The following is a 20010-nucleotide window of genomic DNA, read 5'->3' as shown; positions in this document are numbered from 1 at the left end:
CTTGCCAGCTTTTTACACTCAACTAGTTCTCCTTTGCTTACTAGTTGTGGAAAGAATTGTCGTTGGGTTTGGCATTCCTTTACCACAACCGTATTTATTCATTTATTGAAGCAAAAACTGTTTTTTTTCCTTCATGTACAAGTCTCTTATTATCATTTAATCAATAATAATAATAATAATAATAATAATAATAATAATAATAAGTATAAAATACAAGATCCCATCCAGACATTTTTTTTAAGTCCAATAAAAAATAGTCTTTGAACAGAATTTAGTGTTTGGTGTGATTCTTGTATTTATTTGAATTTGTCATAGTTCAAACATTCTTAAAATAACCTGACGTTTCCACATGATACTGTTTGAGTGGCACCCTGGCCTTTAACAAAAATAAAGTTGAAATTCTATTTGGAATAGTTTTCTTTGTATCCCATTTGATGCACAAACCGCATTAACATCCACAGGTTATTGAATTATGAGACATTCCTCATTATTCATTTACAAATGTAGAGAATCTAAGCTTCTTTTTTTAAGAGGGGATAAGAAAAAAATATCATCGTTCAATTCAAACGAGAACAAAACTAAAGAAACGATTGCAGCAAGTGAATTACTCCTCATCCATGATATTTAAAACCGGTGACAGGAAGTGCTATTTTCAGCAGCAAGTGGGTCTGAGGCCAGATGAGAGGGGTGGGGGGGGGGGGGTCGGGGGGGGCATCTAACGCTGAGAATACCATTCACCTTTCTGCTATAAGTTGGGCCATTGCGTCGCCTTCGCAGTCCCTCGACGCGCTGAAGACGTTTCATTTCCTAAGCTTTGTTCTGAAGCTGCTGCTGAAACACGGAGGACTGCTGTGGTTCTGTCCGCCGGGGACTCGGTGGCCCTAAAAATACTTCTTCAGCTGTCAGTCATCTTGTCGGGGAGTAGGTGGCGTTGTGTTTCTTTCCCTCCTAAAATACTGAATCCCGCTGTTAGGAGTAGTCCTTTGATTTTTTTTTTCGTCTCAAAACTGTCTCACACACACACACACACACACACACACACACACACACACACACACACACACACACACACACACACACACACACACACACACACACACACACACACACACACACACACACACACACACACACAGCTCCCACCCTGCATCACAATGTACAAGCACACCTCCCTCCACACACACACACACACACACACACACACACACAAAGCTCCCACCCTGCATCACAATGTACAAGCACACCTCCCTCCACACAACACACAACACACAACACACACACACACACACACCTCCAGACCACGTGAGCGAGTGCAGTGGCTGTGATATGGCACACCCCCGGCTTGCACACACCCACTTTGGAGAGCGGGGAGGGAGGGAGGTATAACACATCACAGCGCTGGGGGAGGGGACTCCTCTTGCTCTGTCCTTCTTCTCTCTCCCTTCGCAGCTCATGTATGTGTGTGTGTGTGTGTGTGTGTGTGTGTGTGTGTGTGTGTGTGTGTGTGTGTGTGTGTGTGTGTGTGTGTGTGTGTGTGTGTGTGTGTGTCTCCGCAGCACATGCCTGTGTGTCAGACATGTGACCAGCAGGCATTGCCTCCATTTTAACTCTTTGAGAATCCCAGTAGAGGCAGAGAGAAAAGAGGATCATGGGAGGAAAAGTGGAGAGAAATTAAAACGGGTTCTGCTGCCCGTCATGGAGGGAAAAGTATTCACCATTAAAGAAACTATCGAGATTGTGGGGAAAATAGAAAGCAGGGCTGCTCAAATATGCCACCTATTGCAACAAGTTTTATACATTAAGGGCCTCAGTGTGTGGCCCCTGCTTTACGCAGCCATTGGCCAGATGTGCGGAGGTGTGAGAGTGGGCCGGGTTCAAGCCTCTCTCTCTTAAAGCGACACCGTCTCCCCGTTTTCCACCAAAATCAGCGCTTATGTGCCGGTTTATTAAACAAGGGAGAACCTGCTAGAAATAGGGGATGGAGTCTTTACCCACCACCAGTAGAATAGCGTGGACTTTATGTTTTGTAACTTTTATATATTTATTCTCTCTTTCAAACTGTCAAAAACAGAGTTGAGTTTGATGTCGGTGTGTGTCGATGACTAGGGAGGTAAAACCTAAAGTCTGGTGGCTTTGATTAGAGCATATTAATTGTATGTTCTGTATGTTAATACATTATAATAACTGTCCAAATATTGTCCCAGGAATGATTGCAGATAGTAACCTTTCCCACTGAAGACAAAAGACACCATAAGCTAACATTAACCACCATAAGCTAACATCAGCTAACATTAGCCACCATAACCTTACATCAACCAACACTAGCTAACATTAGCCACCATAACCTTACATCAACCAACACTAGCTAACATTAGCCACCATAAGCTAACATCAGCTAACATTAGCCACCATAACCTTACATCAACCAACACTAGCTAACATTAGCCACCATAACCTTACATCAACCAACACTAGCTAACATTAGCCACCATAACCTTACGTCAACCAACACTAGCTAACATTAGCCACCATAACCTTACATCAACCAACACTAGCTAACATTAGCCACCATAACCTTACATCAACCAACACTAGCTAACATTAGCCACCATAACCTTACATCAACCAACACTAGCTAACATTAGCCACCATAACCTTACGTCAACCAACACTAGCTAACATTAGCCACCATAAGCTAACATCAGCTAACATCAGCTGGTCATAGCAGTCATTCCCTTTACAGACAAAAGACACAAACAAAACTATGTATATGAGGAAAACTAAAATGTGGATTTGACTGTGAGCGCCTACATGCAGCAACACAAAGAGCAGCAGGGACCCAAATAGAGCGACCGCTCCGTCACACTCCTGACAAGATGTTGGCCAACCAGAGCAGAAAGAAGAGATTCAGTCTACAGAGACCTGAACAAGAACACCACCTGAACGCCCTGCTGTAATTACACAGCAACACTAATCACTCCACTTCTACTTTCTCAATATATTGCACACATGCACAGTCCGATGCTCGCGTTGCTGCTTCTCTTTCCCTCTTTGGCTGCTGTAGGTCGTTTCCAAATGTGGCTCTTTGAGTCAGACACCGACTCCTGAACAGAGAATTCTACATTCAGCAGGACTTTCAGGGTGGACTTGCTGCTGAATAAAATGTGTTTTCTTCTCTCGGTGGAGAACACATTCTGCTCTCCTCCTCCTCCCTTCTTGTGAATCTGAACCGTGTGCTCACTCAAAACTCTCAGCGGCAGAAACATGCCGGAGACGGACAGACAGTCACGGTGAAAGCATGTCGGAGCAGACGGACTCCGCCGGTGAGTCATCTCAGAACACCGGCCTCCAAAAAAAAAAACAACGCCACGAATTCATTTTTAAATAAAACACGTCTTTCTGAGTCTAAATATAGAGCGTCCAGTCTGTCGGAGTTAACCTAGAGCTACATTCCAGAGACTCTCGTTTCCTTCTCCTACGTGCACACTTAGGGGAGCCATTTGGGGCTCAGTGCCTTGCTCAAGAACACTGTGACCCGAGGAGAGGAGGAGGAGGCCGAGCTCCAACCAACAACCCCACACTGTAACAAACAGAAAAACTAGCCTGAAGGAAAAGTCCAACAAATATTGGACACTTTCTTGTTTTTCTAAATGTCATTTGGGAGCAGAGATTCAGATAAATAATAATAATAATAATAATAATAATAATAATAATAAGTTGTAATAAAAACACTGTTAACTCAAGAACAATACAATAAACGTGTTCATCATAAAAAAGTGATATCATAAAAAATACAATAAGCCCAAACCACCTGGGTTAATTCTATATGTTAAAAATATTCTTTGCCTATTTCTAAAAAAAAATAAAAAATTATTCAACTGTAGTTTCAAACACACAATCCTCCAGTGCGATCTGAACAAAGCGGCCATTTGGAGTGATTTCAGCCACCAGGCAGGAGATCACCGACATGAGATCCAGAGAACGAAAGAAGAAGAAGAAAAAGAAAAAAATGGAGAGAAAGTGCATCTCCTCAATAAAGAAAGGAATAGCCGTCCTTATGTCCCGCAGCAGCTCTGTGAGCGATCCCTCTGAACGATGCTCAGGCTTCAGAGCGGCAGCAGGAACCGACGGTTCTGCTGCTCTTCAGGCCGTCGGCTGATCGGACCACTTATCCACTTTCAGATGTGAGAGGAGATGACGTCCTTTGTTTCTGCCATTTCCACTTGATTAACAGACAGTTTGATGACGTCATAGCGATGTCATCGGGGTTATCTCACAGTTTATAAAAGAGAAAAACTGTGTGTGTGTGGGGGGGGGGGGGGGGGGGTTCGGAAGACGCGGGCGTACACCTGGCGAGGAAGGTCTAACGAAAGATGCTGTCGAGTTGCATTATGGGAATTGTAGGAGGCGACGCTTCTTTTTTTTTTTGCAGCTTGACCCACACCAGGGACTTTAAGTCGTTAAGCACCCGTCTCGGCTGCTTTGATTGGGGCCGTTATGTATTTCATACAGCCGACATAATGACAGAGATCATGTCATTCTAACCAATTCACAGCTCGAAGCAAGAATGGAATTTGGTTTATGAAAAATGAAGCTTTATTTATTATTATTATTATTATTATTATGTTGGTTGACATGTTTACAATATAATCTAAATGATATTGGAATGTTATATTTAGTATATTTAGGTTTTGTTTTATTTAAAGAATGAATTCTTCCCCTGATTCTAAAAGAAACCTTGAACGAACGCATTCAGAATGAGTACGCCGTCTACAAATGACTGATATTCTATAAATATTGAACCCAACAGTTTGTTCAGACTAAAGTTAATGCTTTCAAAACGTCTCTGCTTCTTCTTCCTTTCACAGGCATTCAAAGCACTTTTTGAAAGTCTTTTAATCCGGTTGATATCCTCAAGAAACGACAAATAATATACAAAGACAATCTCTCTCTCACACACTCACACACACACACACACACACACACACACGGAAAAGGACGGGGCAGGAAGTTCTACACTAAGCGCCATAGTTCTAGAACTCATCCTAGCCAATCAGAGCCCCGTGTGACACGCCTCGCGGCCAATCAAAAGCATGGATTATCTATAGGCTCCTTAATCTCCCGTTTCTTTCTCATTACTGCCGAAAAAAATTTCAAGAATTTAGGTCTACGGTGCAACTCACTCACACTCACACACACACACACACACACACACACACACACACACACACACAGCTGAGATGGAGGGAGAGGTTAAGGGTGAACGGCTGTTAAAAACAAAGGAAAAGAAGAAGCGGTGAAGAAGAGAAGGACACACTGCAGGCGACTTAAAAAATATCTGCATTTTAATTCTGATTACAAAAAAAAATCTCATCTTTCAGCAACTAAACCAATAACTTTTAATTATCAATAATTTGAAACAATTTCCATTCAACATCATTATTGCAGAGTGGAGTTTTAAAGCAGGTATCGTGAGCTTTACGTTTTAATTAGAGACGCTGCAGATAGAAACTGACCGGTAAGTTTTACGCTTCCGCTTTTTTTTCTCCCCCTACGGTCACATTTCCACCGGCGCACACAACAGCACAGACAGTAACATGTGTGTCTCTCTCTCACACACACACACACACACACACACACACACACACACACACACACACACACACACACACACACACACACACACACACACACACACACACACACACACACACAGAAGAAGAGAAGAAGACAGGAAGCCACGGAGGAACCACATTAAAATGCAACGGGACAGTTGTGACATCACAGAGTGTCTCCCTGCTCATAGAGGAGCTAACCGCTAACCGCTAACGGAGGTTGCATTGAGCTGCATTACGATGCGTTCAAGCTCTACTCACTAAAAAAAATAGTGTTAAGAGTATTGGGTACATCACCGTCATGATGTGTTCAGATGGAATCTTGTAGAATGTAGTTTCTGGTGAGGAACTTGAATAAATCCAGTAGTTTGAAAATAGATATTAGAGATGAATTATGAGCGGTTTAACTTCCTCACACAGGCTCTAAGCAGCTTATAATACATCATTAGAACTAATAATGCCAAGACTTTTATTAATCTATGAGAGAAATAAATATATATAATCATTTATTTCCTCATTTTGAATTGAGTGTTTTCATACAAATAAGCACAATAGTTGACAATAACAGTGTAAAAACAATATTTAGTCTTTTGGTCCATTTTGCTTCCATAACATTTATTTTGTACTAAGCTGTACTCATCTGCAGAAACATTTCAGAAAGTTTGCAATACAAAAGCAATATTGTATGAATGCAAGTCATCAACTGGGGAAGTGTCATGCTGATATCCATTAGGCAAAGCGTCAGAAACATTTCTGGATTTCAGAGAAATACAAGAAACCGAGTTTGAGGAGAGAACATGAATATGAATTCTCTCAGTAAGTGAAGACGTAGCAGTGGAGTTGATTATTTGGAAAGAAGAGTAGTTCTATTGTTTTACCTGAAACTCCTAGAAATTAAGAGAAATGTATCTAAATGTTGAGGCAGGAACAAAGGAATATGTTTCCACTGTTTATGAATAGAAATTTAAAAAAAATCTATTTTGACCACCACGGTTCTTTTTTCATATTTAGATGTTTGTTTGTTAGCCTATTAACTAGTCCCCGTTATCTTCAAAATAAAAGCCTCCTGTGTGTTTCTAACTTGCACTAGCGGCCGTCCTCAGAGACGCGTTGAACGATCACACAAGTAAAGTTACATTCACTCTTCATTCCTCTGGACTCTGTGTCTCTGTGTCTCTGTGTCTCTGCGTTCATACAAGCCGGGGGAAAGAAAAGCATCTTTTTGTTTATTTCCACTCAGTGAGTTCTGTGCTGTGAACTAAAGTCCGTCCTCATTCAGGACGCGTTCAAACAGACGACGGCGGCAGTGAAGCCTCAAACAACCGCTACTTCCTTTTAAATCTCCTCCCTTCATCTTTTTTTTTTTTTTTAAAAAGCACCGTGTTCCTGTACGACAACTCCCGGCCAATGAAACTGGTTTTACAACAGCCCCCCCCTCCCCCTCCAAATCACGCCGCTTCCTCTTCCTGACATTTCTTACTTGTTAAATTAAAAACAGCTGGAAAAATGTAGTCAGCAAAAACATTTTATAAAGCATGTTATGAGTTACAGAAAACACGTGTAACATAAAAAGCAATATTTAAAACAAATATCATATGTCGCTTCTGACGGCTTGCCTCATCGTGGACGACGCACACTAAGAGCTTTGAGCTTTTTGATTTGAGTTAGTTCTCACAGTGCGTTTGCTGTATATTAAGGCTGAAATTCAGTGATTATATTATGTTATACCGCAACAAATAAGACTTTCCAGATCCGTCAGTGGGCGGGTTCGACACGTCGGCAAGTTGCCAGATATAAGCGTGAAGAAACCGAGGGAGCGACGTGCATTTGTGATCAGCCGGCCGTGTTTCAGGTTAACTGGTGACCGATTGCATATTCACACTCATCCGTGTTTATTGTCTACGCCAACCGGGCACGCCTCGGCGTTCTGAACGGTGGTCTCAGAGATGTTGGGGATTGTTTTTGGGTTTAGCTCTACGTCAGGCTTCTGTATGGTTTAGACGTCTGCAGAGATCAGGCTGCTGCTGAGCAACCGTTGAAGCCATCGATCGTGACATGAGGGATTCTGACACAAATTGCACAACAAAGAAAAAAAAAAGAAAAGAAAAATGCATTTCCTGTCTGATGAAAAGCATGATCGGGTGCAATTATCAGATATCCACATATACAATAATAATAGAAATGAAGTGACGATAATTATTTCAGAATGATACCGGTAAAAAGGAACTTTTGTGTTTGTAGTCATTTCGAGACTAAATTGTACAACTCTGAATACTAAAGATGGACTGAAAAAAGAAAAATATTACCTCCATGAGTTGATATTTGTCCTTTTTTTATTTTTTATTAAAAGGTTTCAATAGCTCCATCAAACGGCTCACAACATGGTCTGTGGAGTAACAGGCTCATGATGTAGACACACAGTCCCATCAGGGTGCATCTCCAGAACGAGGCTATCGAGATCAATCAGCAGCACTACAGGAAAAGGGGTGAACTGTCCCTTTAAATGATCGGAGATGGACGCTAAAAAACACTTGTTTACAACGCTTTACAGTGTCTCCCATCGGGTGACATCACACACACACACACACACACACACACACACACACACACACACACACACACACACACACACACACACACACACACACACACACACACACACACACACACACACACACGGCCCCCTTCACATCGCAGACCCGACCCCTGGGCCCCAACAACAACCCCCCCTCCCTTCTCTGTCTTTCCCCTCCTCATTTCTGGCTCTTTCCCTTTTTCCCTCCTTCTTCACTCATCGTTCCTCGTGTGTGTTCCCAGTACCGTGTATCCAGATGTGTGTGTGTGTGTGTGTGTGTGTGTGTGTGTGTGTGTGTGTGTGTGTGTGTGTGTGTGTGTGTGTGTGTGTGTGTGTGTGTGTGCGCGCGCGCACACGCGCATTTTATTTTTAGTGAGCAAAAGACGGCCAGAGTGGAGGAGGAGAGGGAAAAAAAAAAAAAAGAAAGCATGAGACACACACACAGAGAGAGAGAGAGAGTAAGAGATGGAGAGAGAGAGAGAGAGAGAGGACAGATGGTTTGAAACAGAGAGAAGAAACAATCAGAGAGATGGGGCGGGGGGGGGGGGGGGGGGGGCTTCTTAAAGAGACAGGACTCCCTTACCCCTTCACCTACATAGAGGCCTCCGTGCATCTCCTCTCTCCTTCACTTTCTCCTCTGTGTTGTAGTCCCCCCCCCCCCCCCTCTTTGTCTTTTTTTGGCTCTGGGATAAAGAGCCTTTGTCATTACGTTATTCCTTCAACTTTGGCTTTGATTAAGTTGGATTATCTGCTTCTTTCTTTCTTGCGTTCTTTGCGGCCATCGCTGCGTATGCTGATGGCAGTTTTAGATTATCCAACAAAAGCAGAAGTGGAAGCATGTCCTCGATGCATCTGAATTCATCTTCACTGCCGTCCATCCATCGCCCATTAAAGCTGAGAAACCCACAATAACGGATACCGTTAGTGCGGTGCCTACATTTCCCACAATGCAACTTCTTCAAAGTGCCACTACAGTGCTTATCAATCAGCAGAAATCGATGCGGCCTCAAAAACATACTCCGTTACCAGTACAAGTCCTGCACATGGTACCCATTATTATGATGGTTGCATTATCACAGTACTTTGTACCGTGTTCATCTTTTACAAAGCATTCCAGTCAAATGAGCATCTCTATTATCTGTGAATGATGACGGAGTGAATGGATCTCCTCCTCTTTGCGTCTCCACAGATCGGTTGTCCTTCACGAGAGACGCGACGTTACTTCCCGGTTTGTCGTTTTAGGTGTGTTGCCGTGACAACATAAACAAGCGAGACTCTTGCAGCCTACCGTAAAATAAAAAAAACGCCTTGATCGTTTGATACGGGAATCTACTGGAAAAAAAACTGAACCGTGTTTATGCTCATTATCATCTTATTTGTATTAGTTGGGGAATATCGGCTCAGTTTGGTTTTTCTAAAAATATAGTTGTTCTTCAGTTTTCAGTTTGGTTGTTTACACTGAGGGTCCATACTGTGTTTCTCTGCAGAAGAGCGCCGGGGGACGCCAACGGCTTTCTGAGAAGTTCTTCACTAGAGCCCTTCATGTTCATCCATTTCATCTGATGAATATCATTCCTTCATTTATTTGTTTACTGGCCAAACGTGGCCCCCTCTGAGAAAAGGCAAAGCGGAGAATCCCTGGATATTTGATCCGCCCCCGTCTTTTTCCATTCATTCTCCCAACTGCAGCCGCTTCTTGACGCAAATAGTGGCGACGCCAACCGACACCGCCCAATACGTTCAGCCGGACACACATGTAGAGCAGGCCGCCTCGTCACGCCGCAAACTCACCCGGAGGCCTCGAAATTTAAGAAAACGCATGCAAAAGTTTCCGTCACTTCATCCGGCTGCCTCTCGGCTGGGACGGTGCAGAGAACACGCCGACGAGAGACAGAGAGAGGGAGGGCTGGACGTACTGTACCAGAGAGAGGGAGGGGAGGAGGGGGGAGAAAACAAGAGACTCTGAAAGTATTAACAGAGAGAGAGAGAGAGAGAGAGGGAGAAAACAAGAGACTCTGAAAGTATTAACAGAGAGAGAGAGAGAGAGAGAGAGAGAGAGAGAGAGAGAGATTGAAGCAGAGCATGCATGTGTGTGAGCGCAGCAGCGAGGGAGGGAGGGAGGGAGGAAGGGGAGGACCCATCGGTCCTCTAGGCTCTGCGCCGAGCGACCGCCTCCCTCGCAGGTGCTGCCACCCGGCGATTGGTCGCACCCCCCTCTCTCCCTCCGCCCACTGTCCCCTCCTCCTCGCCGGCCATGAGAGGGGAGGCAAGACAGACCATGGCGTGCTGCTGCTGCTGCTGCTCTCTGAGTGTGTGTGTGTGTGTGTGTGTGTGTGTGTGTGTGTGTGTGTGTGTGTGTGTGTGTGTGTGTGTGTGTGTGTGTGTGCGCATGATACATTTGGAATGCATTTAAAGTTGCAGCACACTTAGCATATAATGCGCAGAAAGGGGAAAGAAGCTGCAGAGAAGAAGAAAAAAAAAAAAAAGGCCACAAATATGGAGGAAATATATTTCTAACATCTGCACAGTAAAAGATTTATGAGACTTTGAGATTTAGAGGACAGAAACTGGAAACAGGAATTCCAAACGGTATGGGGAAAAAAAAAAAACACACGACTGTAAAACAATTAAAAACACGCACATATTTTTCTAACGGCTGACCGACGCATCCGATCATTTTTTTCTCTGTTCATAAAGACGGTAAACGGCTCTTTGTCAAGCGAGTAGATGACGATAATGCCGGGGACTCATCATGTCCGTTTGAGCACGATGACAGTCGCTTATGTCAGAGGCTGCAGGCGAGTGAGGTCACCAGTCAGACGAGGCGTGAAAAAGGCAACGGAGCGGCTTTTGTGACGTGTGCAAAACGCACGCCGCCAAAGTGACGACAGACCGGGGGAAGGACGGGACTTGTCCTCGCCGTGAAAGGAACACTTTCCCCAGGGCTGACTCCAGGCTGCCTAGAGGCCGTAAACTTTGATTGACGGATGGATCGGAGGAGTGGGAGGGGCTTGGCATCTGTACGAGACGAGACATCATAAGGCCGCTTAAGATGCTTTAGTTTTGAGACCGCATAGCCGCATGTCAAAATATGAATAATACGTAGTAAGTAAGCAAACAACGATAATACAACCAACAAATACGTTTCTATAAATATTTAGAGTTTCTTTGTTTTAACAATTATGAAGTGTTTTCTATGATCTATGTGCCATTTATGAACCCATACATCGGTTCCGTTGGCGAGGTTACTTGGTTAGACCTGAAATACCAGAACACAAATCAAATCACCGTTTGAGCGCGATGTTCTGTGTGAGCTCCAGATGAACAGCACACGGTGGATTTTAAACTTAACGTGTAGTTGTTGAGCGTTGTTGGTGAAAGAGGAGCTGCAGCGTTCAGTGTCAACACAGCGGTCTTCGGTAGAGCCGTGTGCAAACAGGGAGCGGACTCAGGGGACGGCCTTCTAAACACGGAGCCCATTTAACAACAGGTAGAACCTTTGAACACGGACGACGAGCCGGCGTCTGGACTCTGTGGAGCCCTGCACATAACGGGGGGGGGGGGGGGGTTCCTACAGCAAAAATGCAGATTTTAGCAGGAAGCAAAAAAAAAAAAAAAGGTAAGATAATAACCAACTGGACTTGATTCCAAAGATCAAACTGTGCCACAGGAAACCTAAACACCCCGTTCACAATGGAGCCCTCCTCACACACCTCCCACTCTGGAAACAGGAAACACTACGCAGGTCAAAGAAGGGAGAATTCAATCATATAGGGGTCAAAAATATGCATTCAAATAATTCCAATACAAAAGCTAGTAAGTCATATTTCTGAGAGTTTGCATTTACAGTAACAATATGGGATTTCCGGCCCACTATAACCAACCCTTAAATACATTTAAATAGTGTTTTTATGTTTTCGCAGTCTGCATAGGGATTTTTTTTTTTGTGTGTGTGTGTATAAAATTCAAAAAAATTGAAGCCGCGCTTCAAACGGACCGTCTGCAGGCGGCTCTGTAAGTTTCAGTGATGTCGTAGGTTTCCTCTACAGTCTCTCTATACGTTCTCCCTCTAGAGAGGAGGGCTCGTTCCCTCCGAGCGACCCCCACCCCAACACACACACACACACACACACACACACACACACACACACACACACACACACACACACACACACGTCCCTTCTCCTCCTCTCGCTGACCTCAGCCTGACACAAAATCTCAATCTACATCATGAGGAATATTACGATGAAAAAGAAAACCCCTCCGTCTTCATCTTATGTCATTTTTGATTCAAGCAGACATGCATGCATAGTGTGTGTGTACAACACTGTGAGGGGGGGGGGCATGGGCGTCTCCCCCTGTAGCCTATAGGACTATAGTGTGTGTGTGTGTGTGGGGGGGGGGGGTGTTCAGCACAAACGCTTATAGAATGGAGGGAATTGAACCCTTCAACTTCCCGTTACAGGACTGACCCCTCCCCCCTCACATTAAGGGTTTGTTCCCTCTGAATACCTCTCTCTCTCTCTCTCTCTCTCTCTCTCTCTCTCTCTCTCTCTCTCTCCCCCTTCCTCTCACACCTCCATTGAGGAGCACCAGAGCAACTTTATGGCGTTTAAGATATCAGCAGAGTTGCCGGATTGGTTTCCGATGACTTTTGATGACGTAGGGCTGGTAGGTGAAATTTTGGGAGCTTTTGCCAATATTCGCCTGAGGTTTTGACAATACTGTGCAGAGAATATGACCACACCACCGTCATTTCATGGTCCAGAACACCGACGTTAAATTCAGTCGAGTCTACGCATTTAATTTAATTTGAGAAATATTTTCTCGACACCAGTTGAATTCAATTGTCTTTAGGGGGGGGGGTGCTGCCTACGTTGACGTCATCATTAACACAGGAATTATTGCACGTGGTTGCACCTATTTATCTAACATTTTATATTTAATTATTTGATGCAGACATGGAGCTTTGTTGTGCTTATGATGGGTTTTACACAATTGTATGGCACGGTTATGATTTGGACAGGTTTTAATTTTTTTTGGTGGCTTTGAACAACTGGCAACACTGGATATTACATCATGGTGTCATTTAAACAAATGTCATGAAAGCACTGACTTTCTTGACACACACACACACACACACACACACACACACACACACACAAATAATTCACATATGTAAGAGATTGCCATGTTGTAATAGTTTCATGGGGAAATGTATATATATGAATATATAATAAAATTCCACATTCATCACCTAGCTTACTTGGGCAATATTTTTTATAAAAGAGAAACAACATGGCGTCTAAAACAAAAAGCTGTCCTTAATTAATGCGCCACTATAACAATTGGGACCTTCTAAAAACGTTCACTAAATTATTTTACACATTTCTTGTCACCTCAAACATCACACACACTCTGAAGCTCCGCCGTTAGTTTGACAGAAACATTTTAAACACGATCATTTAAAAAAAAAAAAAAAAAAAAAAGAAGAAGAAAAAACATCAATTTGGCTCTCGCTAGCTGAGCGTACGAGCGGCCATTTTAAAAGAAGGCTTTCTAACGTTCACAATCCGCTCGTGCCGCATTCGGTTAAACACTTCTATAGCGCGAGCCAGGCCAGCTGTGTTACGACAGGGCCAGTCGGGTGAACTACAAACACCAGGTCTGCTTCATTCAGAGCTTCGCCATTTTGCCCTCTCTGCCTGACGTGGAGTGACTCCCCTCTGCGTGGACGTACCACGTGTTGTGGAGCCCACGGAAGGGCCCCAGCTCACCCACGGTGCCCCCCCTCCTTTATCACAAAAAAAAAAATCACCTTTAACACTATGGCTCTTCAAGGTTACCACCGAGGAGGATGTGGGACACAAACAGAATTATTTACCCACCCGCTGGAGATTAGAGGAGAACACAGCCCCGCTGCCATGTTGGTTTCACAAACATGGAGAGTGGCCTGTTTGACCACAACTGACAGTTCAGCCTCACGTCCACAGAAACCCCACTGTTACTAAAAAAAACAAAACTGTTTGTGAGCAACAACCAAGTCGCCACATTTCTCGCTTGTGTCTTTTTTACTCTCGTGGCGCGAGATGGGCGCCCACAAAACCAGCTCAAATTCATATAAGTGGCCACATTCACGCAAAATCACACGCATACTGATTACACGAGATGTTCCAAAAATATATTCAGAGACGACAATGAACCAAAACGATTTTAAATCTTCGTTCACTGGCCTTTTTTTTGTCATGAGACGCACACACACACACACACACACACTAACACAAGCACACGCGCGTGCGCGCGCGCTCGTGAGGCCAAATGGCGGAACATGGACAACTGTGCTCGCTGGCCACCTCGTATCTGTGCCAAAGGTTACCGGCATGAACGACGGTCTATAGGCGAATTCCATAATACTGTTTAAAGCAGGTCAAGTCTGACTCTTAGCACGGAGCAGCTGACCCACAATGGAGCCCAGTTTATCCTTTGGACCGAGGAAGGTCTGAGCTACAGGTCCGTTTAAATGCTTCGCAATCACGACAGAAATCAAGTGGCTTTTTTTTTTTAAATCAACAAAACTCAGCACCACTGACCTGTTTTAACTTCACAGCTGGCTACAAAAGCAAAAAAAACACCTCAAAATAATATTGAACAATATTACAATTATAAATACACAGCTGCGTTTTTGCAAGAAACTAATGAGATTCAGCAGAACATGTATGCACTATGTATTCAACATTATTGAAACAATTAGGACTCCGTTAAGTCGCTTAAAACCTCAATATTTACATTTTGGCTGGATATATTTGACGGAGCCCCCCCCCCCCAAAAAAAAACTAACGTAATTATCAGATTGCGTTCACGTGAATCCGTCAGAATGAATTGTAGCACATCCGTTTATTTAATTATTGGACAATTTGGCCCAAAGAACAACACATGCAACAAAACAATATGTGTGCACAATGAATGTGTTCCAAGCTCCAAAGTTTAAAAAAAAAAAACTGCTGGACAAAACTACACCACACACACATTTCCTAAATGCAGGCTAAATTGCCCGGTGTATTTTAAAACCATGTTAAATAAAAGTGGAGCTGGAGGAAAGGCTGAGCCTCTAAGGGGGCACTTCAAACTTTATGTAATGACTTTACGAAGAATACTATCTACGAGGCCTATACGCCTTCTATGGCTTCACTCACTACTCGACACAACCCAGCACGGCAGCCCAGCACGGCAGCTAAAACTGTCACAGTTCAGTTTCACAGCAATGGCCGACGAAGTTGAGGCTCAACAGTAATGACACCAAAAAAAAAACACAACACAGCCAAACAAGCTAAACTAGACCGACTACTGCCCCGAACCCAACCTCCGAAAGGCTCGTCAACACAGGCAGACATGGTACTGTTTCAAAGCACCGCACCATTGTACTTTATAACTCAATGAAAGAAAGAGTTATGCAAAGGTGATGCAACACATGACAGTGGTCATAGAGGGGGGGTGGGGTGTAATGCTAAATGATGTTTACCTTTGCTTCTTGGGGACGGAGTGCTCCACCTCAATACGTTTCCCTTGAAGTTCCACTTTACCTGGAAAAACAAAGAATTGAGGTTCAAAACCACACTGTGGCGACATGCTAACTGTTTACAGCTACTTGGAGGCCCATTGTGAAGATGTGCTGCACTCAGGGTACATAGCTAAAGTGTGTGTGTGTGTGTGTGTGTGTGTGTGTGTGTGTGTGTGTGTGTGTGTGTGTGTGTGTGTGTGTGTGTGTGTATGTATGTATGTATGTGGGGGGGAGCAGCAGCTAACAGCTAACTTTTTCAAAGAGCTACAAAGAATGGGTGAGAGGTTCAAAAGGGCCGACTTAAAAAAATTAAAAAAAAGTCATGGAACAAGTGAATTGTGTCGGCACGTCACTCGTGTCCCACAATGGGCTACTTGGACCCCTGAGAGACGCAGCATGACAACCATACGAATATGAATCCTTCAGTTGTCTTTGTCTCATTTAAAGTCAACACGCTGTATCAACGTGCTCTCTTGAGGAGTTCCAGTGTTTTCGTGGAGACGAGGAGAAGTAGAGGAGCTGACATGGCGACCTTGCCTCCTCACGTTACGTTCTGTGTAAATCTCACGATTCCAACGCTGAGGCTTTCACAATAACGGAGCCACTTGTCGACCACTTTGCATTCGTGGTGGCGTGGGGTCCGTTTTAGTGGGTAACCTGCACGGTGGAAGATTTTATATTTTTTTTTCCGCTATCTTTGTCATAGTGGACTGCCGGGCTCAAAGGGGGAGGGGAGGCTTCATACTATATCACAGGAGTAGCCCCGCCGTCACTCAGTCCAATGATACGCGTGCAAGACATTAAAATGCCACTCACATGCACACACTAGTATGAAACGCACAAGCCCCAAATCATCACAGAATTATAAGTATTATTTATTTTTTTGCAATAGCAATATTGTGAAGTAGGCTGGTGCTTTACGTTGGTTCATGCTTTAGCTTTAGGCTACGTTTATTAACGTTATGTGTGCCCCCACCCCCCTCCCCTATAAAAGTTGAATGGCTCCCCTGTGCGTATGGCTCACCAGACGCCATTAAGATAGCGTCAATAAAATAACTGTATTTATTTTTAACCGGGGTGTTCAAGCTGAAGCCTCCGAGGCGGACGGAGAGTGAAATGCGGGGCGCACCGCCGAATGTGGGTACGCAGCGGCGTGCACCGCTCCCTTTTAGAATGAATGGAATTGAAAAGCTGGAAGGTGGTCAGTAGTCCACATTTACTCACCGGAAAACGTCTCGATAGCCTTCATGGCCCACTGGTCGTCCGGACAATCCACAAAAGCATAGCCGGTTTTCATGAGAAACTGTCCGGAGTACGGGATCTTGTGTTCGTCAAAGGTTTTCCCCAAGTCTTCAGCAGTCACGCTGTCGCCTAGATTCCCAATATACAGCTTGTGCATGGTGGTAATTGTTTTTCCAAGTCCAAAAACGAAAAAAAACAAAAGCCCGGAATAACGGAAATTGAAGCCAGCAAAAAAAAAAAAGTTTCTCTCCTGAATTTGCTAAAAAAAAAAAAGCGCAACAAGAAATTGCCACAATAACTGAGTGGAAATCGCACTAGATGGGAAAGAATGTCTAAAAAAAAAAAAAAAAAAAAGTGTTAATTCTCCGCAGCAAACAAAGAAGAAAAAAAGTGTAAAAACAGATGATAACGTTGAATTCAGCCGTAAATCCAGTTGAAGAAGTGGAGCAGGAGAAGACTTGCAGCCGGCCCCAGCGGACGAATACAGCAGCAGCCTACAAGCCTCACTGTCGCGCGGTGGAGGAGGTGGGTTGTACTGGGTGGATTTGGTGATGGGTCTATGGTCGATGAGTGGGGAAAAAACTATGGCGGGATCAGGTCGGGAAAAAATGTTTTCCTCTCTCTCTCTATTTCTCTCTCTCTCTCTCTCTCTCTCGCTCTATTTAGCTCGCTCTCTCTCTAGTTTCCTAGCCTTCCCCGCTTTCAGCGATCCGCTTGCTACCGACAGAGGGGTGACGCCGCCCCTCCGCCGACTCGATTCGCGTTTTTTTTTTTGTTTGCAAAGGGGAAACCACGTGGTCTATTTGGAGTAGGTTAGGGAGAGAAGGAAAGGGAGAGGGCCCCCTCCTCATCCTAGGGGGTATTCACCAGATAAACGCGCACGTGCATGCAAAGCCGAGAACCCCCCCCCCCCCCCCTCCCGATTAATTCTGTACTTTACTCGTGCGCGCGGTGAAGGTTGTGCGCTGTGCTGTGCTGGGTGTGGGGCGCATTTTAATATAACGCGACGTAGCCGCGTGCGTTTCTGCCCGTGCGGCAAAGATTAGGCTACACAGAGGGGCGGGACACAGCGGCGTAAGCTACAAGCTGGTTACGGTGTCTTGACTCACTCCGACCTGACTTGAGTATCGGAGGGCCTGGGTGGGATAGCCGTCGACATTTAAATAACAATGCACCGCCTGCTAATTCTATAGCCTAGCCCCCCCACCCCCCACCTCCGTGCCGCTCCCACCCTCTGCATATGATGCGTGGTGAAGAAGTTAGCCGTCATGATGTTACATAAGTGACCTATGGTGAACCTCGGGCTCGAGGGGGGAACAAAAGGTCCAGGGCCCCATTCTGCCTCAGGGGCCGCGAGGGCTCCGCTACTAGAACCTGCGGAACACCCCTCTCCTCACTCCTTACCAGAGCCCCATTAACTGAAACAATGTATCAGACATGGCGGCTGTGGAGACCAGGCTGTTGTCGCGAGGCGGGCGGGTTATCTCCGAACTACACGACCTCTCTGCTTTTACAGACACTTAAATGAAATGGTCGTGGTGTATTTTTTTCGTCAGTGAGGCCATGGCTTCCAACGGGCGCCCCCCTCCCCCAAAGCACAGCAGTATGCGCCGCCACCCTCCCCCCCCCAAAAAAAAAGCAGGCTCGTTAGCTTCGGTTTTTTTCATATTTCTCTTGTGTGGGGCGCAGAGGAGTATGGCGCAGTTGCTGGGCTACATCACCACACACAACACCACGCGCCACCCTGCGTGGATGGAGGCTTTTTTTTTTTTCCAAAATGGAGGCAGTTACTGATTCACAGGCCTGCCTTTCCCCAACCCCCAACCCACACACATGCACGCACGCACGCAGAGTTTGGGTCACTTTTGGCGCTCTGTGCGCCTATCTCGCGCACGGTATACGTTGCGACAAGGCTGGAGTTGGCTTCTGCGAGGGTTTATCTTCGTCTGCGCGAGAGGCCGTGTAGACTTTGTAGCCAAAGTGCACCCGCCCGTTGAAGGCAACGTGGCACTCCTGGTGCGCTCGCCTGATTAGAAAATGGCTCCTGTGCACAAAATGGATCCAAACCCCTCAAACTGCTGGTACAGTAACCTTGGCCTCACCAGGAATAACATTTTAAAAACGAAGAAATGCTATTATGGAATCCTATGTTTTCATCTGCATGTAGGATGTAGTGTGTGTGTGTGTGTGTGTGTGTGTGTGTGTGTGTGTGTGTGTGTGTGTGTGTGTGTATAAACAAAACCAAAAAAAATCTAATTGAATTAATTTGGCTCAACAAGTAAAGTTTAAGTTGTGTCTTTTCCCCTCATAATAATTTCCAAGTATGATTAATGGACTTCATTAACCCATATAGGCCTATTTGTCCTGAAAGCATATGCATTTTTTTTTTTCTCAGGCCACAGTGGATTAAAATCAACAACTGGATTACACTATTACACCATACAATTAATCACAAATGAATCTGATTATCATATCCAGCGTTAATAACCACAAGCATGACACATCGTAATCACAGCGACATCTTTATTAGAAGGAATAGCCTGTCGGGTGGAAGAAGAGGAGCTCGCTGTGATTATCACGTCATCAGGGTGGGTCTGTGCAGCCTTCATGGTAAAGGATGAAGACATTATTGTTATTATACTGTCAATAGAAACAATTATTCAGTGCAGCCGTGCTTTAAAGCTGCTCCAGATTCAGTTAACTCCCTCTGTCATCACCCCCCCGCCCCCCCCTGAAGGCTTTTATTCCTTGCTCTGAGATGGTGTGAACCATTTTACCCCCCCCCCTTTCTTTCTCCAAACACACACACACACACACACACACACACACACACACACACACACACGGACTGGTGAGGTCACAGGTTAGAGGTCTCCAAAGGTGAACTATCCACATAAGGGTGCAACATTACTTTGAGCAGAACAAGTGGTCTTTTCCAAGTTTCAGAGCTTGAACTGGGATTAAGATCGGAAACTAAAACCAGGAATCGTACCGACGTTGTTTGTAGGCTATAAGTGGTG

At 44.7% G+C, this 20010-nt stretch overlaps 1 protein-coding gene across 2 annotated transcripts in view; it reads right to left on the bottom strand.

Annotated features, from left to right (window-relative positions):
* igf2bp1 (insulin-like growth factor 2 mRNA binding protein 1) overlaps positions 1 to 17726 on the bottom strand; it is a 43844-nt gene extending 26118 nt beyond the window's left edge. For both annotated transcript variants that reach the window (XM_068731500.1, XM_068731501.1), the window contains exons 1-2: positions 16973 to 17726; positions 15710 to 15770 (exon numbers count right to left, since the gene is read on the bottom strand). In XM_068731500.1, the coding sequence (XP_068587601.1) occupies positions 15710 to 15770; positions 16973 to 17147 (236 nt within the window). In that variant the 5' untranslated portion in view covers positions 17148 to 17726. The remainder of the gene's footprint in view (positions 1 to 15709; positions 15771 to 16972) is intronic.
* Between the last annotated feature and the right edge of the window lie 2284 nt (positions 17727 to 20010).

The sequence above is a fragment of the Cebidichthys violaceus genome, unplaced genomic scaffold (assembly GCF_023349555.1).
Source record: "Cebidichthys violaceus isolate CVI_PGR_0920_01 unplaced genomic scaffold, fCebVio1.0.p SCAF_52, whole genome shotgun sequence".
Classification (NCBI taxonomy): domain Eukaryota; kingdom Metazoa; phylum Chordata; class Actinopteri; order Perciformes; family Stichaeidae; genus Cebidichthys; species Cebidichthys violaceus.
The sequence above is the reverse complement of the archived record's forward strand: the minus strand, read 5'-3'. Positions and strand labels throughout refer to the sequence as shown.